Source organism: Schistocerca serialis, chromosome 4 (genome assembly GCF_023864345.2).
Source record: "Schistocerca serialis cubense isolate TAMUIC-IGC-003099 chromosome 4, iqSchSeri2.2, whole genome shotgun sequence".
Taxonomy (NCBI): domain Eukaryota; kingdom Metazoa; phylum Arthropoda; class Insecta; order Orthoptera; family Acrididae; genus Schistocerca; species Schistocerca serialis.
Window position 1 is genome coordinate 74,560,287 of NC_064641.1, and position 24,985 is coordinate 74,585,271.

A 24,985-nucleotide genomic window follows, 5' to 3' on the forward strand; every position below is an offset into this window, starting at 1 on the left:
TTTACGTGTAGACTGCATTACTTAAGGTAATCCATGTCTGAACCTCGTTCCAGGTCCGTTGTTTAGCCAGCGATGGGTAGCCTTGCTCACAACAATCCGACAGTCCATGTTCCAAAACGAGCCGAGGATCATTTTACTTCTTTCAATACATATCGCTCGTAACGGCAAGACAGCAAGATCACAGAAATTTTAGTATTTAGAGAAGGGTGACAGAGTCTTTAATCCCACTTGCCATCTGCTAATGGAATATGATGATGAAAACTGGACTGGGGTGGGACGGCCTTGTATCTTTTGATGCCTGTATCCCGCGTTCGTCCAGCGTTAATGTGTTCGACGTCGAACTTCGTTGTTCCTTAACCGCCGATGGCGTGAGAGTCTTCCTGATTCTGAGGAATGGAGAGCTAGAGAGTTTTATATATATACACTGAAGAGCCAAAGAAACTTGTACACCTGTCAAATGTCAAGTAGGGCCCCGCGAGGACGCAGTAGTGCCGCTACATGACGTGTCATGGACTCGACTAATGTCTGAAGTATTGCTTGGAGCGAACTGACACCATGAGTCTTGCAGGGCTGTCCATAAATCCGTGGGACTACGAGGGGCTGGACATCTCTTCTGAACAGCGCGTTGCAAGGCGTCGCAGATATGCTCAATAATGTTGATGTCTGGGCAGTTTGGTCGCCGGTGGAACAGCAGGGTCCATGGATTCTCGATTTTGTCTCCATACCCGCAAACATCCAACGCTCGACACAAGTTGAAACGAGACTCGTCAGACCAAGCAACATTTTTCAAGTCATCAACAATGCAGTGTCGGTGTTGACGGGCCCCGACAAGGCGTAAAGGTTTGTGTCGTGCAGTCATCAAGGGCACACGAGTGGGCCTTCGGCTCCGAAAGCCCATGTAGTTGGTGTTTCGTTGAATGGTTCACACGCTGATACTTGTTAAGGGGGATAGGACGTCAAGCGGGCCGACTTGGAGCAGGAGAGGCACCACAGGACATTTGAAATTCCACGGTCTATACTTTTACAAATGAATTCATAAAACTTTGTCAGCATGACCAGGAAGGATTCAGAATTTACACTCATAGCAGTGGAAATTCTAAAACATAACGAGGTAATTTTTTGTACGTGTGAAATTTCATCATTTTTTCACTGACTAATGGCAGCATTTGTTGCTATAGGTACACATTTCTTCATAAGTAAGAGAGATTCTTCGATGAATTTTGCACAGCATACAAACCATACTTAAAGGTGTATGAAACTCTAGAATTTTCCAAATCTATTAAAAACTGTGGTAAAAATTGAGGTAATTAACTATAAAATTTGTGTTTTTTCTAAACACAAAGTTTAAAATATAACAGTTAATTCGTTTTTTCATAAATTAAATAAATTCTAGAGTTTCATACACCTGTGAGTATGGTATGTATGCTGTGCAAAATTCATGGAAGAATCTCTCTAACTTATGAAGAAATGTGTACCTATAGCAACAAATGCTGCCATTAGTAAGTGAAAAAAATGATGAAATTTCACATGTAAAACAAATTATTTCTTTATGTTTTAGGACTTCCACTGCTATGAGTGTAAATTCTGAATCCTTCCTGGTCATGCTGACAGAGTTTTATGAATTTATTTGTAAAAGTATAGACTCTGGAATTTAAAATGTCCTGAGATGCCTCTCCTGCTCCAAGTCGGCCCGTTTGACGTCCTACCCCCCCTTAGTGGCTTAGGATTGAAATCTGCAGCAATCTGCGGAAGGGCTGCACTTCTATCGCGTTGAACAATTCTCTTCAGTCGTTGTTCGTCCCTTTCTTGCAGGATCTTTTTCCGGCCGCAGGGATGTTGGAAATTTGATGTTTTATGTGATGCCTGGCATTAATGGTACACTCGTGAAATGGTCCTACGGGAAAATCCTCACTTCATCGTTACCTCGGAGATGCTGTGTTCCATCGCTCGTGCGCAGACTATAACGCCAAGTTAAAACTCACTTAAATCTTGATAACCTGCCATTGTAGCAGCATTAACCGATCGAAAATTGCGCCAGGCGCTTGTTGTCTTATACAGGAGTTGCAGATCGCAGCGCCGAATTCTGTCTGTTTACACATCTCTGTATTTGAATACGCTTGCCTATACCAGTTTGTTTGGCACTTCAGTGTAATTCAAAAGTACAGATCTTTTTTACACATCCGTGTAGCCTATTTTAAAGAATACTATAATATTCCGAACAGAGCTCTAGGGAACAGGAGCGAGTTGTTAAATTACGTAAATATCCATCGCATGACATCGTTTCGACTGGTAACTTATCTCTATGCTACGATACCTGGAGATCCTTTGTTTTACCATGTATGTAATGTCTCGCGCACTAAATCAGCCCAGAACTGAATTTCCTAACACGTCGGGGTGTAAACAGCAACTTGAGCAATAAACATGCCGTCCCTACGCGCTGTTGGGGCTCGCGGCTTCCGCAACTCGGCCCATACGTCATCGTCTGAAAGGCGGGAGTTTGCGCGGCCACCAAGGGGCACAATGAGCGACCGCCGGGATGGCGCGCGTCGCTCGCATTTTCCGCTGGAATAACTCGAATACCGGCCACTGCCCGCTGCAGGCTCGGCGCGGAAAATTGCTTTGTCTCGCAGGAAGTAAAGTGACAACACAGCAGAGGTCTCCGGCATAGGGAAACAAATACGGGCGTTAGTTTTTTACTTCCCCCTTCTCTCCATCGCAAGTAATTTTAAATGCCTTGTTGCCTAATTCTAAAACTGAATTATCAATGCACCCAGAATGGCGCGCAGTTTATACATACCACAATTTTCATATATTTTTTAGAAATCACTGCACAAGAGTGTGAATTCAAGTCATAAAACGTAATTTTTTGGCAGACGCGGAGTTTGGATTAAGGAGGTGCACAAGATCTGCAAATTATTCGTTTGTGAGTGATGCACTTGCGGGGCTAAACGACCACATAAGGACAAAAGGTATCTTTTTTGATATAAGAAAGGCGTTTTTTATTTTATACTTTTACGTAGAATGGACCATTATAGAGTTATGGGCGAAATTCACAAGTTGGTTAATTTAAACCTAGGAAATTTGTCCTTCAAAATGAACAAACAAGGAACGGAATTGAATCTAACGGGACTACTGTAAGATGGAGGATAACACAATATTCAGTTCTGGTTTAAACAACTATGCCTGACACGTGATTACTTTTTCTATTTATAAATGGCTCAAGTGCTTTTGCGAAAGGCGTAGAAAGTAAATTTTTAATAACTGGGGTAGTGAGTAACAATAGCTGATGGCATAAACAGAAGCCGGCCGCGCTGGTCTAGCGGTTCTGCTCAGATTACTGCTGCAGACGCAGTACGATGCGACAGAGCCACACGCCGGACACAACGGTCTTTACTCTCGGTGGTGCCAGTTACCGTCTGGAGTCCAGTCTTCTTTAGATCGTACATTCTCGTGACCATTGCTGCCAGCAATCATGTACATTGACTATATTCCTGTCAAGTCTTCCTGCAATATTGCAGAAGCACCAGCCAATTCTCGTAGTCCTATTACACGACCTCGTTCAAACTCAGCGAGATTCTGGCTCAAATGGCTCTGAGCACTATGGGACTCAACTGCTAAGGTCATTAGTCCCCTAGAACTTAGAACTAGTTAAACCTAACTAACCTAAGGACATCACAAACATCCATGCCCGAGGCAGGATTCGAACCTGCGACCGTAGCGGTCTTGCGGTTCCAGACTGCAGCGCCTTTAACCGCACGGCCACTTCGGCCGGCAGCGAGATTCTGCTGATGGAGTCTTTGGCGCCTTAAACGCATTGTAGCCTAACATCAACTCACCACGTCCAATCTAAAAGGTAACTAACGCTCACGACAGAACGTGTATTTAAAGCAAACCTGATCATTATCCTCATAGTGGCGCTACTAGCGCCATTATTATGTGACTGGCGCGAAATTTGAATAGATATAATTTTTCATATTTAGAAAGATGCCTGCCAACTTTCGTTTATGTAGAGCAGCTCCTTCTTGGAGCTGCGGGTTTCTTCTGTCACTACATGTTAATCATCTTAACCAACCGCTAAAAAATCCTTGTCACTCTGTCAGTAGCGTTTCAAATCTAATTTTCTCTGTTTACAGTTTTCTGTGTGGACCGTTTTACTTGACATGCCTTTCGCAAAGGATGTTAATTTATTTACTATTTATTTATATTTCTCAGATTCCTTTGAGTCACAGCTGTTCAACTCTATAACGTGACACTGTATAATTAATATAGTACTGGCAAAAACTGTGGAGCTAAAAGAAAAAGAATAAAGTGCGCACAAATGATTTTCGACAGTACATTGGTATGAATGAAATATAGCATCGAAGGACTCTGAACTACTAGGAGGAATTCCGTACAGAATAAAAGAAAGCTTTTCACCTAATTTCACTGCTATGAGTTTAAAACGTTCGACTTCACTGGATATTTAATCATCATCAAATAAAAAAAAGTTTTTCTTGTGCGGAACATTCATCTCCGTCGACACTGTGTTTTCTTATTGCTAAGTGAAAACTGTTCTGTTTATGGTTCAAATGGTTCAAATGGCTCTGAGCACTATGGGACTTAACATCTGTGGTCATCAGTCCCTAGAACTTAGAACTACTTAAACCTAACTAACCTAAGGACATCACACACATCCATGCCCGAGGCAGGATTTGAACCTGCGTCCGTAGCAGTCGCGCGGCTCCGGACTGAAGCGCTAGAACCGCTCGGTCACAAAGGCCGGCCGCGATTTTTTCCCTCAGCTCATATATGATGACTGGAAACAGTCTTAAAAGCTTGTAAAGGTGTTACAGCTTAAGTTATCCTGAGATAAAATTGTTAAAAAAATTGATACGGTGCGCTGTTTAGGAATTAATTAGTGCTGAAGTTAGCCAGTCAGGCCTTAGCACGTGCAAATTCAAGCGGCCTGCCAGTGCCGCCAAACGTGTTCTTCGTTTGGTTTCGTAAAATCGAACAAGAGACGGTCACAAAAATTGTACATGGGACGGTAGTAAGGATGGAACCCGAGCCAAAGGCTGAGCAGTCTCGTGCGATATCTTCTACGGTATTTCATTAACTGACACAAATTGTATCTCGCGGGCCGCTTTAATTTCGGCGCGCAAAGGCCTGATTGCCTAACTTCAGTCCTAATTAATTCTGAAACGGCGCAACGTATAGAATTTTTTTTATTAGCAATTATTTCTCTACATAATCTATAATGCTGGTATGTAATGTAATCCATGTTCTTAAGGAGTTACCTTTTAAAAATTGGTTCTAAGACAAATTAAGAGATATTTGCTACAGCTTTTTAAATATCCTTAGTGCCCCTTGGAGAGAGGGATTTATTTGTCTTATCACCCTAATTCGCGTAAATATATCTGGCTGTTAAGCTGCCATATTCTTTGGCGACTGTAAACCAGCTCTTGTAGCTGAGTGTTCTTGTTAATAATTCTTTTACTTCGTAGTACGTTCATGTTAAAAACCAGTACCTTCCACCATCATGTACCCATGATCCCCTCCGCCTCATACCTTACTGCAGATTCTGTGATGCAGTTAACTGTCTCGGTTTGGGGATACGGTAGTCCTACCAAAGTTGATACAATAGTCAAGCGTTTCCCAGTAAACACGACAGAAAAATCGAATGCCTAGGATAAGATATTAAAGTTTGCCTTATTTGCAGTCCAGCTTTAACAGTTGTATTAAGCTAATTTAACCAGTTTCTGTACTGCTTTGAAAAACTTGTATGTGGCAGGGGTAAATGAGCCATTCGTCGCCAGCTGATTGCATTTTTTTTTTATTTCGCCTTCGATACACGACGGTGCAATTACACTTTTTTCTATACGCTACACTATACATGCTGCCAGTAGTTCCTTTTTTTTATCTTCTGCATTATCCATCTGGCAGAACCACAGATAAAATATACTGCAAAATGTTAAGTCTTGGTTTTTGAGCGACAACAGTAAGTTACGCTAGTTGCCATAACTTGGATTAAGACATCCTTCTATTCTCGAACCGCAACTACAGCGATTTCCGTCTGTACAGCAACATTCAGTTGTCTTACATTCGTACTACGTGTAATATATTTGAAATATAGAATAAACCATTGGTTTTATAGTGGAAAGAATAAAAATTGAATGGGAAAATATCTTCTGCGCATTAAAACTCGTCAAACGGTCATATTCGAGTTACAGTAAAAGCATTCGTCAACTCATACATTGTTGAAATGCCTTGGATTGCCTCCGTATGCGGTGAAATTACACATGACCGTCCGTCTCTTTCTGTCTTAACCAAAGTCTTTTTTCTGATACACTTCTATTATTTTAAAATGCACACTTATTTCGTTATTCAGGAATGACGTAATTCCACTTCATTGAGAACTATCATAATAAAAATTGTTGTATTTACAGCATATTGTACCTCACACTTCACTACAAGTACACTTCCTAAATTAATTCCATTACGAAAATTACAGCTGCTGCTGCTCCATACGTGAGAAAGACTTCTGAATCCATGAGATCTCAGGCTTTCCGGGCGAATGTGCTGTATCCAAGGTTCTCGGGTGTCCAGCCGGATCCGTTCGTCGAAGTTCCACGATATTTCGGCGGATAACCGTTCCGCCATCATCAGGTGGTGCTGAGCCTGAGAACCTTGTATACACTTCTGAATCTTTCTCCTTCCTGTCATTCATTCATCAAAAAATGGTTCGAATGGCTCTGAGCACTATGCGACTTAACTTCTGAGGTCATCAGTCGCCTAGAACTTAGAACTAATTCAACCTAACTAACCTAAGGACACCACACACATCCATGCCCGAGGCAGGATTCGAACCTGCGACCGTAGTGGTTGCTCGGCTCCAGACTGTGGCGCCTAGAACCGCACGGCCACTCCAGCCGGCATTCATACATCCATCATATCACTTTCGTAGGGGTGGGAAATTGCCCCTAAAGGCGGAAGAATCAGCAATGATCAACGACATGAGGATGCAGAAGGCAATGGAAACCACTGCATTAAAGTCACGTAACGTCTATCCACAGGACATGTGTCCTGTAATTGAAGAAGTGTCATGATGATCTCTCCATTGGCAAAAGATTCCGGAATAGTCCCCCATTCGGATCTCCGGGAGGGGACTGCCAAGGGGCAGGTTACCATGAGAAAAAGATTGAATAATCAACGAAAGGATAACGTTCTACGAGTCGGGGCGTGGAATGTCAGAAGCTTGAACGTGGTAGGGAAACTAGAAAATCTGAAAAGGGAAATGCAAAGGCTCAATCTACATATAGTAGCGGCCAGTGAAGTGGAGTGGAAGGAAGACAGGGAATTTTGGTCAGATGAGTATCGGGTAATATCAACAGCAGCAGAAAATGGTATAACAGGTGTAGGATTCGTTATGAATAGGAAGGTAGGGCAGAGGGTGTGTTACTGTGAACAGTTCAGTGACCGGGTTGTTCTAATCAGAATCGACAGCAGACCAACACCGACAACGATAGTTCAGGTATACATGCCGACGTCGCAAGCTGAAGATGAACAGATAGAGAAAATGTATGAGGATATTGAAAGGGTAATGCAGTATGTAAAGGGGGACGAAAATCTAATAGTCATGGGCGACTGGAATGCAGTTGTAGGGGAAGGAGTAGAAGAAAAGGTTACAGGAGAATATGGGCTTGGGAGAAGGAATGAAAGAGGAGAAAGACTAATTGAGTTCTGTAACAAGTTTCAGCCAGTAATAGCGAATACCCTATTCGAGAATCACAAGAGGAGGAGGTATACTTGGAAAAGGCCGGGAGATACGGGAAGATTTCAATTAGATTACATCATGGTCAGACTGAGATTCCGAAATCAGGTACTGGATTGTAAGGCGTACCCAGGAGCAGATATAGACTCAGATCACAATATAGTAGTGATGAAGAGTAGGCAGAAGTTCAAGACATTAGTGAGGAAGAATCAATACGCAAAGAAGTGGGATACGGAAGTACTAAGGAATGACGAGATACGTTTGAAGTTCTCTAACGCTATAGATACAGCAATAAGGAATAGCGCAGTAGGCAGTACAGTTGAAGAGGAATGGACATCTCTAAAAAGGGCCATCACAGAAGTTGGGAAGGAAAACATAGGTACAAAGAAGGTAGCTGCGAAGAAACCATGGGTAACAGATGAAATACTTCAGTTGATTGATGAAAGGAGGAAGTACAAACATGTTCCGGGAAAATCAGGAATACAGAAATACAAGTCGCTGAGGAATGAAATAAATAGGAAGTGCAGGGAAGCTAAGACGAAATGGCTCCAGGAAATATGTGAAGACACCGAAAAAGATATGATTGTCGGAAGGACAGACTCAGCATACAGGAAAGTGAAAACAACCTTTGGTGACATTAAAAGCAACGGTGGTAACATTAAGAGTGCAACGGGAATTCCACTGTTAAATGCAGAGGAGAGAGCACATAGGTGGAAAGAATACATTGAAAGCCTCTATGAGGGTGAAGAATTGTCTGATGTGATAGAAGAAGAAACAGGAGTCGATTTAGAAGAGATAGGGGATCCAGTATTAGAATCGGAATTTAAAAGAGCTTTGGAGGACTTACGGTCAAATAAGGCAGAAGGGATAGATAACATCCCATCAGAATTTCTAAAATCATTGGGGTAAGTGGCAACAAAACGACTATTCACGTTGGTGTGTAGAATATATGAATCTGGCGATATACCATCTGACTTTCGGAAAAGCATCATCCACACAATTCCGAAGACGGCAAGAGCTGACAAGTGCGAGAATTATCGCACAATCAGCTTAACAGCTCATGTATCGAAGCTGCTTACAAGAATAATATACAGAAGAATGGAAAAGAAAATTGAGAATGCGCTAGGTGACGATCAGTTTGGCTTTAGGAAAAGTAAAGGCACGAGAGAGGCAATTCTGACGTTACGGCTAATAATGGAAGCAAGGCTAAAGAAAAATCAAGACACTTTCGTAGGATTTGTCGACCTGGAAAAAGCGTTCGACAATATAAAATGGTGCAAGCTGTTCGAGATTCTGAAAAAAGTAGGGGTAAGCTATAGGGAGAGACGAGTCATATACAATATGTACAACAACCAAGAGGGAATAATAAGAGTGGACGATCAAGAACGAAGTGCTCGTATTAAGAAGGGTGTAAGACAAGGCTGTAGTCTTTCGCCCCTACTCCTCAATCTGTACATCGAGGAAGCAATGATGGAAATAAAAGAAAGGTTCAGGAGTGGAATTAAAATACGAGGTGAAAGGATATCAATGATACGATTCGCTGATGACATTGCTATCCTGAGTGAAAGTGAAGAAGAATTAGATGAACGGAATGAACAGTCTAATGAGTACACAGTATGGTTTGAGAGTAAATCGGAGAAAGACGAAGGTAATGAGAAGTAGTAGAAATGAGAACAGCGAGAAACTTAACATCAGGATTGATGGTCACGAAGTCAATGAAGTTAAGGAATTCTGCTACCTAGGCAGTAAAATAACCAATGACGGACGGAGCAAGGAGGACATCAAAAGCAGACTCGCTATGGCAAAAAAGGCATTCCTGGCCAAGAGAAGTCTACTAATATCAAATACCGGCCTTAATTTGAGGAAGAAATTTCTGAGGATGTACGTCTGTATGGTAGCGAAACATGGACTGTGGGAAAACCGCAACAGAAGAGAATCGAAGCATTTGAGATGTGGTGCTACAGACGAATGTTGAAAATTAGGTGGACTGATAAGGTAAGGAATGAGGAGGTTCTACGCAGAATCGGAAAGGAATATGTGGAAAACACTGATAAGGAGAAGGGACAGGATGATGGGACATCTGCTAAGACATGAGGGAATGACTTCCATGGTACTAGAGGGAGTTGTAAAGGGCAAAAACTGTAGAGGAAGACAGAGATTGGAATACGTCAATGAAAAAATTGAGGACGTAGGTTGCACGTGCTACTCTGAAATGAAGAGGTTAGCACAGGAAAAAAAAAATAGTGAACAAAGATTCCTTAAATGTTGTCTTTCCTACTCTTAGAGCCTATCTTGCTACTCAAGTTTATCTGTGATCAGCTGGCTGTTCAGAGTCGCTCAGAGGTGGAGTCCCATGCATTACACGTGCAACTGATGTGTTACATCACTACTAAGAAAACCCTTGGTGCCATATAATTAACTTTAAAGTCAGGTATTACGGTAAAATGTTTCATTGTGTGATGCTGTCTCTTATTGTCTGATTACGACATTATAATTTTCCTCGTGCTTAATTCTGCTACATAATGGGCCAATCAGCTACATTTTAACAAAGCATGGTTAGATGAAAGTTTAGACTGTAAACCAGATATTCCTGTTTGATGGGTAGTCCTACATAGCTCCTCTTTTAATTTTATATTTTTTCCACTAAACAAAGTTAGACTGTAGTTTTATCCAAGCTGGGTCTTCTTTAGCGTTGTGGATTATTCAGTTAACGATTGTTGATGAGAAGGCAATCATCCACGAATACTTTTAAAATGTAACGTGCCTGGCTGCTTTCTTGACCAACAATCAAAAAATGGTTCAAGTGGCTCTGAGCACTATGGGACTTATCATCTGTGGTCATCAGTCCCCTAGAACTTAGAACTACTTAAACCTAAGTAACCTAAGGACATCACACACATCCATACCCGAGGCAGGATTCGAACTTGCGACCGAAGCAGTCGCGCGGTTGCGGACTGAGCGCCTAGAACCTCATGGCCAACACGGCCGGCGACCAACAACCCTTAACAAAGAACTGTGTTAGAACTGACACATTTTCCGATGAACTGTTGCTATTTAATGTTCTTACTCACAATCGAGATTTCGGCCCTTTACGTCATTTTCGACTGATAGCTTACTGTGAAGTGTTCAGTGCATAATCATTAGTGTTACATATGGATTATGCGTGACACAAGGATATCGTTCTCTTCAAACGGGACACTTGTGGTAGTGTAAAGAGCGACGTTTAAGGTGGTGTAAAGCTCGACGACACTGGACAATGCATGACTAAACTCGAGTGATTTGGGCTGATGAATGACGCTGTGCCCTGTAGCAATCCAATGATCTGTGGCGCCAGCGGTGAACCACGGTGGACGTGCTGTTACAGGTACACGGTCTGAAAATGCTATATTCTGAAGGAATGAACATATTTCACAGCTGAAATGGACTGGCCTGCCCAGAATCCCAACCCGAATCCAATGGAACACCTTTGGGATGAGTTAGGACGTCGACTTTGCCCCAAACCCCAATGCCCAACATCACTACTTTCTGTGGTTTCGGCTACTGAGGGAGAATGGGCTGCCATATCTCTCAGACATTCAGGCAACCTACTGGAAGTGTCTACAGTTGGGGTAAAGCCGTCATTAGGCGAAGGTTGGACACACCACATATTAATGTCCACTAATAGGTTTCCGGATACTTTGGATCAGATAGTGTACATTTAACAGCGGTTCAGGAAGAAAACGTGTTCTTTTTAGGGTTCCAGACCTCGGTAGGTAAAAACGGAACCGTCATGGGATTACTTTTTTGTCCGTCCGTCTGTCTGTCTGTTTGTGTCTGTTTGTCCGATTGTCAAAAACCCTTTTTCTCAAGAATGGATGGACGTATCACGTTGAAATTTATGCCACATACTGAGTTCTACATTCCTTTGGTCGTGTAGAACCTGAAAGCTTCTAAGTCAATGCAGTCAAAAGACGCGAGCATTTAAGTCACATATTTTGAGACTTAAAAAACTAACTCATCAAAACCTCTAGGGTATTTCCTAACGACGTAGAAGCATAAAATATGGCAAAAAGAAGCAATGCCTCACAGCACGATCAAAGAAAAATTGTTAATTTGTGAAGTTATCATATGAAAATATAATCTTTTTGTCTTTGGTAATCAGACAATCTGTCTGATTCGTCACTAAAGACCTCTTTTTCTCAGAAACTGGTAGAAATTTCAAGTTGAAATTTATGTCACGTACTAAGGTCTAAACTCCCTTGGCGGTATAATAAACGTCACTTGCTGAGTCAATGCAGTGAAAAGATATGGCCATTTATGTCACATATTTTTATACTCAGGGTACTTTCCACTGACGTAGGATCATAAAATTTGGCAAGAAGCAAGGTCTCGCAGTACAACCGAAGGAAAAATCTGAAAATTGTTAATTTGTAATTATATTAGGCGAAAATAAAATATTTTTGTTATTTGATATCAGACCATCTTTCTGTCTGTCAATCCATCTGTTAAGACCACTTTTTCTCAGGAACGGGTACGCGTATCATGTTTAAATTTGTGTTACATATTAAGGTCTACAGTCCCTTGCCGGTGTTGATAAATGTACGTTTCAAAGCCATTTCAGCCGAGCGATACATCCATTTATGTCACACATTTTGATGCTCGAAAATTCACTTATCAGAAGCAGTAGGGTGTGTGTTGTGTATTGAACAGGGGCCCTAGAAACGACGGAGAGGCTTCGTCCCGCCGTAGCCCTCAGTGGTTCACAACCGCACAACAGGCCACAGAAGTCCACCCACCCCACCGCCGCCCCACACTGAACCCAGGGTTATTGTGCGGTTCGGCCGCTAGTGGACCCCCCACCCAGGAACGTCTCATAGCAGACGAGTGTAACCCCAAATGTTTGCCTGGTAGAGTAATTATGGTGTACGCTTACGTGGAGTCAGTGTTTGCGCAGCAATCGTCGATATAGTGTAACTGAGGCGGAATAAGGGGAATCAGCCCGCATTCGCCGAGGCAGATGGAAAAATTCCTTAAAAACCACCCACAGGCTAGCCGGCACACCGGACCTCGACACTAATCCGCCGGGCGGATTCGTGCCGGGGACCGGCACGCCTTCCCGCTCGGGAAGCAGGGTACTTCATCTTTGTTCTAGAATAATGGAATTTGGCAAGAAGTAAGGTTTTTCACTGTACAATTAAAGGAAAAATCATAAAATTACTAATTCGAAATTATACTACAGCAAAAAATTTTTCTTTTGTTATTTGTTATCCGCGTCAAACTTTAAATTAAAACATTCTCGAAAATCTTAGAATCGCTGGCACTGATATCTTGCCAGTTTCATTGTCGGTAACAAGCAAAAATCGTCGAAATTCCCAATTCCTGTAATGGATGGACTGTCTATATACTTAATTATATTTGTACAGAATTCTCAGTGTGCAAATCCTACTCCCAGATGGCCAATTTTGTATAAATGTCACAGGACTGCGAAGGCTGGTAAACAGAAAATAACGATCGTTTTATACTTTTATTTTAACTGTGTTTAAGCTAGTATGTGTTTCAGACGCACTGGAAAATTGCTACTCAGCCGAAATTGTGCAGTTTTTTAGGATTTTGTGTTAAAGGGAGTTTAAATCCAACCAACAACGGCCAGTAAGACCGATTGTTGTCATTCAGGAGACTTTGCTTCGTGTGGGGGCCACACTACAGTTAAATTATTGGCAGGTGTTGAGTGTTTTATTGTTCGTGCTGTGGCAGAAGTCTCACCTGGAACGTGTGGTACACAAGTCTGTGTGTGCTGGCAGGTTCGTCCGCGAGGCGACCGGCTTCAACGTGGACATGCGCATCGGCATCCACACGGGCAACGTGCTGTGCGGCGTGCTGGGGCTGCGCAAGTGGCAGTTCGACGTCTGGAGCGATGACGTCACGCTGGCCAACCACATGGAGTCCGGCGGGCGCCCCGGGTGAGCACCGCCACGCTTACACATCTCAGCGGTTTCATTCACTGCTGCTAGTGGTTGAACGCAGTGGATGCTGTCTTGGAAACAGCTTGTAAGATAAACGTCGACAAGGGCTCATGGCCGAATGTACCTTGTCCCACTTCTATTCAAAAATGTTCAAATGTGTGTGAAATCTTATGGAATTTAACTGTTAAGGTCATCAGTCCCTGAGCTTACACACTACTTAATCTAAATCACACACCCATGCCCGATGGAGGACTCCGCTGGGACCAGCGCCTTAGACCGCAGCGCCTGAGACCGCTCGGCTAATCTCGCGCGCCGGCCGGGGTGGCCGAGCGGATCTAGGCGCTACAGTTTGGAACCGCGCGACCGCTACGGTCGCAGGTTCGAATCCTGTCTCGGGCATGGATGTGTGTGACTTCCTTAGGTTAGTTAGGTTTAAGTAGTTCAAATGGTTCTGAGCACTATGGGACTTATCATCTGAGGTCATCAGTCCCCTAGAACTTACAACTACTTAAACCTAACTAACCTAAGGACATCACACACATCCATGCTCGAGGCAGGATTTGAACCTGCGACAGTAGCGGTCGCGCTGTTCCAGACTGTAGCGCCTAGAACCGCATGGCCACTCCGGCCGGCGTTTAAGTAGTTCTAAGTTCTAGGGGATGATGACCTCAGCAGTTAAGTCCCATAGTGCTCAGAGCCATTTAATCCCGCACGGCTCCACTTCTATTCGTTTTCCTCCTTCTCGTGAATGAAGCGAGGGAGAAATGACTTTATGTGTGCTTCTGTACATACTACGGCAAGAAAGGAAGAATAAATTCACTGTTGGTGTTAATAACGATCACCCTCCTTTACCTCCTCTGGATTACTGCAGACGACGCGTCACTGAGCACATTTGTTCTGTGCATGCAGTACACGTGAGGCGCTTAGTTGTTTCCACTGCACTGTGTGGAATACGAAGGTTCTGTTATAGTTCACTAACCTGCTGTCTTCAAGTTCATGTCCCCAGCGCAGAAAACAGCATGCAGGTCGTAGGTTCTGTATCTTGAGGCTGAAACTGGTTTTTAGCGAGCTTCTGTTCTGAAATAATGTATCACTTTTGGGATGCCACTCGCGTATTTTAATATAGCCACACGAGAAGACTACATGGTCTTAACACAACACATTCTGATACAGCAAAGTACATGATCAAACACAATGTTTACTAAAATGTATCTTTATACTATTTGTGGCACGTGTCTGTGCCTCATGACTACCGGAGTGAATCTTTTAATACTGAATACTGGCAAACACATCCTGCCACTGACAACATGACTGTGCATCTCGACTGCCTAATCCAGAGTGACGATCAGGAACTTAATTAAAAATTGGAAAGACATCCTAAGTTAGACAACATGTCTGTTCTTCTCGACTGCCTAATCCAGAGTGACCAACAGGAACTTAAATAGCCGGCCGGAGTGGCTGAACGGTTCTAGGTGCTACAGTCTGGAACCGCGCGACCGCTACGGCCGCAGGTTCGAAACCTGCCTCGGGCATGGATGTGTGTGATGTCCTTAGGTTAGTTACGTTTAAGTAGTTCTAAGTTCTAGGGGACTGATGACCTCAGAAGTTAAGTCCCATAGTGCTCAGAGCCATTTGAACCAAGGAACTGCAATAAAAATTGAAAACACATCCTACGACAGACAACATGTTTGTTCTTCTCGACTGCCTAATCCAAAGTGACCAACAGCCCGAAACATTTCGCGCGCCATACCAGAAAAGGCGTGACCCGAACGCTCCCGAAGTGCTTCGTCTGCAAATTCGTCAGTCTTTTGTTTTTTATTTAAATTGTTTTCAATAATTCTAAAATGACTGATTGATAGTCAGCTGTTGAGAGATATTTATATTAAAAAGTGAAGACATTCCAGTGAGTAGTTTAACTAATAATAATAACTATACTTTAACGTTTTGGCGCCCTCGCTCCGAACACAGCATCCAATCATAGAGCAGTAGCATTATGCAGGCGGTCTTTCTCACGGGAATGGTACCGAATCTAACATCTGTCACAGGTACCTCACACCACATTTCGTCATCTATATACTTCTTGCATCTCCACTGCTTTGGGTACAGCTTCTTGGAGCCTAATATGATGGCCAACTAAGCCAGAAGTATTACAATACTGCATCTATTCAGGATATTTAAACAATATCTACTTACTTTAATGCAAGCTGACAAGTTAAAAAAATAATTGAATGTCTATAAAGGTTACTGGTCGAGTTGGCATTCATATTTATAGTCTATCAGACGCGAAGCACTTCAAATTGAATTAATAACGTTCGTTAACTGTGACTAGATTTCTCTTTTTGCAGAAAGGAATTCAGTATTTTCATCGTCCACCTGGAGTTGAATCTGTGTCTTCAAGGTCAACAAATGTGAATGTCGTTAGCTCTTGTAGCCGGCCGAAGTGGCCGTGCGGTTAAAGGCGCTGCAGTCTGGAACCGCAAGACCGCTACGGTCGCAGGTTCGAATCCTGCCTCGGGCATGGATGTTTGTGATGTCCTTAGGTTAGTTAGGTTTAACTAGTTCTAAGTTCTAGGGGACTAATGACCTCAGCAGTTGAGTCCCATAGTGCTCAGAGCCATTTGAACCATTAGCTCTTGTAATCCAGCAAAGATTGCGTAACATATCTGCCAAAGAAACTTGAAAAACTTTGCTGACATCATTTATCGTCGAATGACTGTCTCTGCCGTGAAATGCTGGGTCTGATTTAAGAATCAGAGTATTCGTCAACTTGCTATAACGAAGCTCAGAGTGTAGGATGACCGGGTACTCTGACTATGTTGTACATTAACATGCAATTCTTTTTTTAAAAAAAAAGTTTACCCGAATCGTAAGAACCGCGTTGCAGGAGTCTATCCGTCAGCCTTTAGGCATCCCTGTATCTGACGCCAACAAAGTTCCTGGTCCAGGAAAAAATAAAGAGGAAATTAGTGAACGTATCGTGATCAATGTAGATAGTTATATATTTTCAGAATTTCTACAATTCACAATTTTAGTATCCTTTAACACAATCAGTAGAGTCTCCGCCCACATGGGACGTAATGTGATAAACTGTACCATTTTCTTTCATTATAAGTAATCGGAAGAAGATTTCTTAAGTTCATCATGTCGTCCTTTGCAGTAAGCATTGTTCCGAAGAGTACGTAGTCGTTTTTGTGTCATCGCTGTGCGCGCTCGGCCGCGCAGCACAACTTCACATAATGTACACTTCACACATACACTGAGGAGTTCGTAAAAGTATGGGGACAGCACGAGCCCTAATATCTCGTATCTTGTGCATGTGGTCCTTACGCAAAATGGGGGTTGGCGGCACTACAATCGTAACAATCTGCAACAAATTGCGGTTTTATGAAGACGATCAAAAGTGTTTAGTGAAATGAACGTCTCCTCTCCTCCAGGGGTTCCCATTTGAGTTCATTGAAATTTTCGGTAACAGTCGCGCGCTCATCGAACCTACCGGTAACAAACAAAGCATATGCCTCTGAACCGCTTCGATTGCTCCCGGTAATCCGACATGCTGTGAATCCAACACGAGCAGTAATCAAGAATGGATCGCATTAGTGTTCTGTACGCGATTTCCTTTATAGATGAGCTAAGTTTTCCTAGAATTCTTCCAAAAACAGACGTCGATAATTTTCCTATTCTGCAATGTACCTAACGTTCTCGCCCCAGTTCACGTCTTTTGCAACGTTACGCCTGGGCATTTAATCGACTTCTCTGCCTCGTGATGACTGGGTGTTGTGTGATGTCCTTAGGTTAGTTAGGTTTAAGTAGTTCTAAGTTCTAGGGGACTGATGACTATAGATGTTAAGTCCCATAGTGCTCAGAGCCATTTAAACCATTTAATCGACGTGCCTGTATCAAGCAGCCCTCCACTAACACTTTATTCCAACAGTACAGAATTTTTCTACTCGTCTGCATTAATTTACACTTTCCGTGTTTAAAACAAACTGCCATTCATGCCGATTGAATTAAGAGGATAAACCAAAAAGAATCTCATCAACATTCTGCTGATTTACTTAAGCGGCACCAAATTTGCAAATGGATCATTTACGAGCAGTTACCCTCCTTATCAATCCACTTAGTCCATCAATGAAACAGCTTTCTACTGCCCTCAGATAAATACCCTTTATGTTGAGCAGCAAGCCGCATATGCATCGTTTCCTTCACCTCTCCAACGGAGGAGTAACGGCGGCCTCTTAATCAACTGTTAAGTGGAGCAAACAACTGGAAATCCAACGGTGATTGCATGCAGGATGCCCCAACACCTCGAAATGCATGTTCTGAAGAGTTTGAATGGTGTGAGGAGCGAAATGTGAACGAGCATTGTCATGTAAAGAAAGTAACCTCTATGAAAACAGTACTCGGTGTTTGTCACAATTTTGCGGACTTGAACACTGTGCAAAGCGCATCACTGTGGCGTTGGCTATTTACTGTTGACCCCTTTTCCAGATAATGATGCAGAATTGGCCTTTGTCTGTCTCAGAAACCTGTTAGCATAGAGGGTTGGTTCTTGACTTTCTTTTTGGTAAGAAGTCCGGCATGTTTCCATTCCACGCTCTGGCGTTTCTTATCTAGTTCCCTACATATTGACAGTTTTCAGGTTAGGTCCGTATATGTGCAACTGTATAAAACCAATTTTATCATTCGATAGACGTTCCGCCTTTGGTTTTTGAAAGACGTCATCAGTAGTAAGGTTGCTGCTCAACATGTGTTGTTGCTTTGCTGGTTTTAAAGCTGTTTACCTTCATCTGGTCTTTAGAATTTTCAGTATCACAACAATGTATTTATGAACACATGTTTTTTTTCTGTGTCGTTTAATCTGAACATCAGCAACGTAACCTCACTCACGACTGGTGACGACAGAACAACAAAATCTAATGATGAACCATTGTTTCCAGTGATGATTCAGTAAAAAAAAATCGGAAACCGGAAGACGTGATCTAAATGTACATACAAACAAATGATTACAGTTCCAGAAAAATTAGATGATTCCATCAAGAAAAAGATCTCCACAAATAGAGCAAGTCAGTAACGTGTTGGTCCACCTCTGGCCCTTAAGGCAGAAGTTATTCGGCCTGACATTGAGTGATGAACTTTTTGGATGTCCTCCTGAGGAGTATCGTTATCGTCGACGTACAGCTGCTCTGGAGAGATGTAGCGAATGAGAACCAAAAGCGTCCTGCTATCCAAAGAAACAGTACCCGAGACCACCACTCCTGCTTGTCGGGACAGTCAGGTTGGTACCCCACTATCGTCCGGAGAGTCTGTAGACACGACTTTCGCCCCATCGGGTCTCAGTTCGAAGCGGGACTCATCACTGAAGACAATTCTACTCCATTAAATGAGATTCCAGGCCAACGACTTATTGAGAACATCTGGAGTGTTTTGGACAGGGACGTCGAACCAGCTCAGGATTCTGACGATCTAACCCGCCACGTGGGGCGAAATAGGTACACTGTACCTCAGGAGGGCATCTAATAACTCTATCAATGAATGTCAGCCCCAATAACTGTTTGCATACGGGGCAGATGTGGACCAAAGCATCAATTTGTGAAGCTCTTTATCTTGAATAAACTATCCAATTTTTCGAAAATTGTAAACATTTGTTTGCCTGTACTTCTAAATCACATCTCCTGATCTGCGTTCTATTCGTGGTGTATCTCACCTTCATAAGGATGACGGTTCAAAATCTGTCGACAGTTTCTCAAACAATTACGCTTGTGCTTTTCTTTGAGTTGTTTTGGGATGAACCTGATGGAGACTGTGGGAAAATTGATCTTGTTATGTTTACTACCATAAGTCATGTTCATTTGTGAAACTTTGGTTTCTTCTGCGGTATTGAATGTTCATGCAATTTGTAGGAATCCAGCCAGGCGACTTCATCGCTAGCCAACGATATCTCGACAGGTGACTACCTCGACATTTTCAAAGCACAAATGGGACGATAGAGCGCTGTGCAAGGCAATTTCAACGCTTGGTAAGGGGGGGGGGGGGGGGGGAGGGGGGGGGGGCGGCTACGCCTGTCAAGAACCGTAATACGGCATACGCAAAAATACTTCGTTAACAACCAGCGTCACCACACAATTAAAAACGACCAACGTCAGAAGTTTTCGATAGTTGCTATTAATTACCGGTGGATGAGCAAGTAGCACTAACATTTCACTATGTTCTTTGATCAGGGACGGAGCAGAATTCCAAGCAGAACTTAAGCAATAATCTCTAGCTAATTAATTTAATCTAATCTTCCTTAATAAAACCACCCCAATAGCAACCACCCCAATATCTGGAACAGCACGCCAGAACATCTGAGCATGACTGGTGCCAAGGCAATGTTCTCAGGTTTTGTAGGCGTGTGTGACGCTTATACTCAGTACCCCGCTGATTCACTGTTCTGGTGATGTGACTAATGTAGAACATGTCAAAACTGCAAGAAATGTGGTAGGCACAAGCCTACGTAAATCAAGGTCATCCTTTACAGAGAGTTTAAAGGCCCTAAAATTAGATGTTGATCGAAAACACACTTCGCACCGTGATTTTGCAGAATACGACAAATCTTGCGCGGAATGCTACCTGCGTTAAGCAAAAAGGATCGTAGTCTTTGGTGCAACTTTGTTATTTCCATCACCCCCTCCCCTTACTCATCATTCGTCGATAGCACAGCCTATTATCTCGTATCTTCCAGTATATCCATTATAGCTATAGGTGGCTTCGGGGTGGGCTAACTCAACTGACAAAGTTTCAGGTTCTGAGATGACGTGGGTCCTATGAACCAAGGTACATAGTGCCACTTCACACTGAATCGAATAGTGACATTTATCAGCCTTAAGATGCAAATCAGTGTGTTGTTGTTTGTTGTTGTGGTCTTCAGTCCTGAGACTGGTTTGATGCAGCTCTCCATGCTACTCTATCCTGTGCAAGCTTTTTCATCTCCCAGTGTGAGTAACCTATAAATGGCAAATCCAACATATCGTCAACTTTCCTCCTGACCAGCAGACTAATGAAGGAAATGATGCAATTATTTTCCACCTTGATAGTGAAGCGAATGTTAGGGTGGATTAAATTCAGATGTTCCAATAAGCGTTCAAATTCTCACAGCCAAAAGGCCAATCTTAAAGCTTTCGTCTGCATATCCGCTCGTAAAGAAGGGTGCAGGTTTCGATGTCGCTAATTACACAGCTCATTCCTCGAAACCTCCGTAAGCATGTTAGCAACAATAAGTGACAGAGTGCTTCCTATCTCAGCTCCATGTCTCTTCATAGAACTTGGTCATTAAATAAAAAGTAATTGGAAGTCAATACATGGCGAAATAGGTTAGCTAATTAAACACCAAATCTAATCTCAATTAACTTTACGAATCAGACAAAGGAACGGGAGTGAACAGAGATACCACATCAAAGGTTACTATAATATCAGAGTAATTAAGCTCTCCGAGTTCTTGATTTAATTTACACACTGATCTACTAGTGGACTCAAAGATTAACAAAGTGTTGAAAATTAGAGATCGTTCACCTACAGAAATCTCAGCGGTTGTCGAAGGTGTCACTTGACTGAATGCTTTCCCGTAAGTCGTTTGAACAATGTGCGTTTAGTTTGCCACTTCATTAACGGTTACTCACCGGCTATTCACAATCAGGCCAAGAACTATCTTAATCTGATCATGAATACTCTAAGTGGCTAGAGAGCTTGTTCTTTCCTTGTCCTTCATATTTTTCGGCAGCAGACTGGCAAAAGCAAGAAAATAGTTTGATAAAACGGAAATATTTTGAGGCTAATATTAATTTAAAAGATAGAAAGGACATTCTAAAAGTATTTGGATTATAGCCACGTACGAAAGAGTAACTAGGCGATAAATATAGCCTCCATGTCATGAAGCGTCGCCACTGTTATCCAGGCCAAACGTGGACATACCGACTATTAGGTAGGTGGTCACACTGGTCTGGCTGATCATTGTGGATGTACATGTGGAGAATGGAGTCTTGACCGCTCTGTACAGCAAGATAGGAGGCTATCTGTGGCAGATAAGATGACAGAGTACAGCGCTGGTAAAGGCTCAAGTGTTTCGGACCATACGGTTCAGCGTACATTGTTGAACATCATGCTCTGGAGCAGACGCCGCCTACATGTTCCGGTGTTGACCCGACGTCATCGTCAATTGCAACTGCAGTGGACACTTGATTGCCGAGATTAGACAGCGTGTCAATGAAACCTGATGCCTGGGTGGATGAATCGCGTTTCTTGTTAAACTAGGTCGATGTTAGTACATGCTACCGTTCAGACGAACAGGAGCTCGAAACATACAGTGTAGCATGACTACTGTGGATTGGGTGCACATTATTGCGGACCACCTACATCCCTTTATGTTTGATATCTTCTCCAACGGCGACAAGATGACATAATACTCATACAACAACATTATTTCTATTAAATAAAATAAACGTACTATAATATAATGAATTATCAAGACATCCTGAATTCCACAGAAAACTTTTCAGTGTAAATGAAATACTTTACTAATACACTACTGACCATTAAAGTTGCTACACCAAGAACAAATTCGGATGATAAACGGGTATTCATTGGACAAATATATTATACTAGAACTGGCATGTGATTACATTTTCACGCAATTTGGGTGCATAGATCCTGAGAAATCAGTACCGAGAACAACCATCTCTGGCCGTAATAACGGCTTTGATACACCTCGGCATTGACTCAAACAGAGCTTGGATGGCGTGTACAGGTACAGTTGCCCATGCAGCTTCAACACGATACCACAGTTCATCAAGAGTGGTGACTGGCGTATTGTGACGAGCCAGTTGCTCGGCCACCATTGACCAGATGTTTTCAATTGGCGAGAGATCTGGAGAATGTGCTGGCCATGGCAGCACTCGAACATTTTCTGTATCCAGAAAGGTCCGTACAGGACCTGCAACATGCGATCGTGCATTATCCTGCTGACAAAATGGGTTTCGCAGGGAACGAATGAAGGGTAGAGCCACGGGTCGTAAAACACCTGAAATGTAACGTCCACTGTTCAAAGTGCCGTCAATGTGAACAAGAGGTGACCAAGACGTGTCCACCCCATACCATAACGCCCGGTGATACGCCAGTATGGCGATGACGAATACACGCTTCCAATGTGCGTTTACCGCGATGTCGCCAAACACGGATGCGACCATCATGATGCTGTAAACAGATCCTGGATTCATCCGAAAAAATGACGTTTTGCCATTCGTGCACCCATGTTCGTCGTTGAGTACAGCATCGCAGGCACTCCTGTCTGTGATGCAGCATCAAGGGTAACCGCAGCCATGGTCTCCGAGCTGATAGTCCATGCTGCTGCAAACGTCGTCGAACTGTTCTGTTGACTCAGGGATCGAGATGTGGCTGCACGATCCTTTACAGCCATGCGGATAAGATGCCTGTCATCTCGACTGTTAGCCGTTGGGATTCAGCACGGCGTTCCATATTACCCTCCTGAACCCACCGATTCCATATTCTGCTAACAGTCTTTGGATCGCGACCAACGCGAGCAGCAATGTCGCGATACGATAAACCGCAATCGCGATAGGCTCCAATCCGACCCTTATCACTGTCGGAAACGTGATGGTACGCTCTAAATGTAGTCATACATGATTTTTAGCGTGCAACTTCCGTGTGTTCTAAGCTCCAGCTCTCTAAATACAATGCTCTAAATGTAGTATGCTGTGTGACATGGTAACTGTGAATGAAAACATAGTAACTGTAACTTGTTGAGCCCATTCTTTTCACATAACCTGTTTCTTTAACAATATATAAATTGTGTTTTCCAGATAATTGAAGAATTTAACCACAAAATTTTCTTTAATAAAGTGAAAACAATTGCAAAATTACTTTGACCTTAAACCTTAGGTTGAATAAGCTTTTAATCCTTGCAAAAGAAATCTGAAGTGCTGTACTGCAAATCAGCAAACAATGTGACAATAATTACAAGACGGCCGGACCTGCAGCCCGTCCGTTATCGGGTAAAACAGCGGTGTTTACTAACTCGCTGGACACAGTCTGTCTTATTAAATGCCTTTCTGCAACAAAGTGGTTCAAATGGCTCTGAGCACTATGGTACTTAACTTCTGAGGTCATCAGTCCCCTAGAACTTAAAAGTACTTAAACGTAACTAACCTAAGGACATCACACACATCCATGCCCGAGCCAGGATTCGAACCTGCGACCGTAGCGGTTGCGCGTTTCCAGACTGTAGCGCCTAGAACCGCTCGTCCACTCAGGCCGGCCCTTCTGCAACACATGAGAACTACGAGGGCTATCCACAAAGTACATTACGTTTGGAATTAAAAATAAATAAAGCATTGGAAATTTTTTATTGTATACAGATGAAAGCCGCACTTAAATACTACTTTTCTACATAGTTGCCATTTAAATTAAGGCACTTATCGTAGCGATGGACGAGCTTGGAAATTCCTCCGTCGTAAAATTCGGCCGCCTGCGCCTTCAACCACATGGTTACCTCTTCTTTTGGGATAGAAAAGGTGTGATTTTTGTGGATTTCCTGGAAAGAGGCACTACAATAAACTCTCAAAGGTATTGCCAAACTCTGCACAACCTCAGAAGAGCAATACAAAACAAGCGCAGTGGAAAGTTGGACTCAAAGATCTTGCTGATTCACGACAACGCCCGGGCCCACACGGCAAATGCCACTCGTGAAGTACTCGAATCTTTTAAGTGGGAGTTGTTTTCGGATTTCCTGGAAAGAGGCACTACAATAAACTCTCAAAGGTATTGCCAAACTCTGCACAACCTCAGAAGAGCAATACAAAACAAGCGCAGTGGAAAGTTGGACTCAAAGATCTTGCTGATTCACGACAACGCCCGGGCCCACACGGCAAATGCCACTCGTGAAGTACTCGAATCTTTTAAGTGGGAGTTGTTTTCTCATCCGCCGTACAGTCTCGACCTGGCATCGAGGGACTTCCACTTATTCCCTGCAATGAAGAAGTGGTTGGCTATGCAGCGTTTTGATGACGACGCTTGAATGTTGATAATTGGTGGTTTTTGGGTAGGTACCTTGCATTACTCTGCGGTGAACAATATGCTTTCATAAATAGCTGTCGACTTCTGTATTTGAATCTGGCGAACTGGGGCTACCAGGTCGTACGTAAACAGTTTATCGAAACGACTCCCTGCGGTAAACAGTATAGTTTTCATAAACAACTCCCGACGTCTAATTTCATGACTTTCCTTGCCTCAGTTGCAGACAGTC

At 42.9% G+C, this 24,985-nt stretch overlaps 1 protein-coding gene across 1 annotated transcript in view; it reads left to right on the top strand.

Moving 5' to 3' along the window:
• The window catches only part of LOC126473799 (adenylate cyclase type 2), a 324,328-nt gene that overhangs the window by 160,643 nt on the left and 138,700 nt on the right, over positions 1-24,985 (top strand). The window contains exon 6 of the mRNA XM_050101077.1: positions 13,531-13,689. Within this exon, the coding sequence (XP_049957034.1) occupies positions 13,531-13,689 (159 nt within the window). The remainder of the gene's footprint in view (positions 1-13,530; positions 13,690-24,985) is intronic.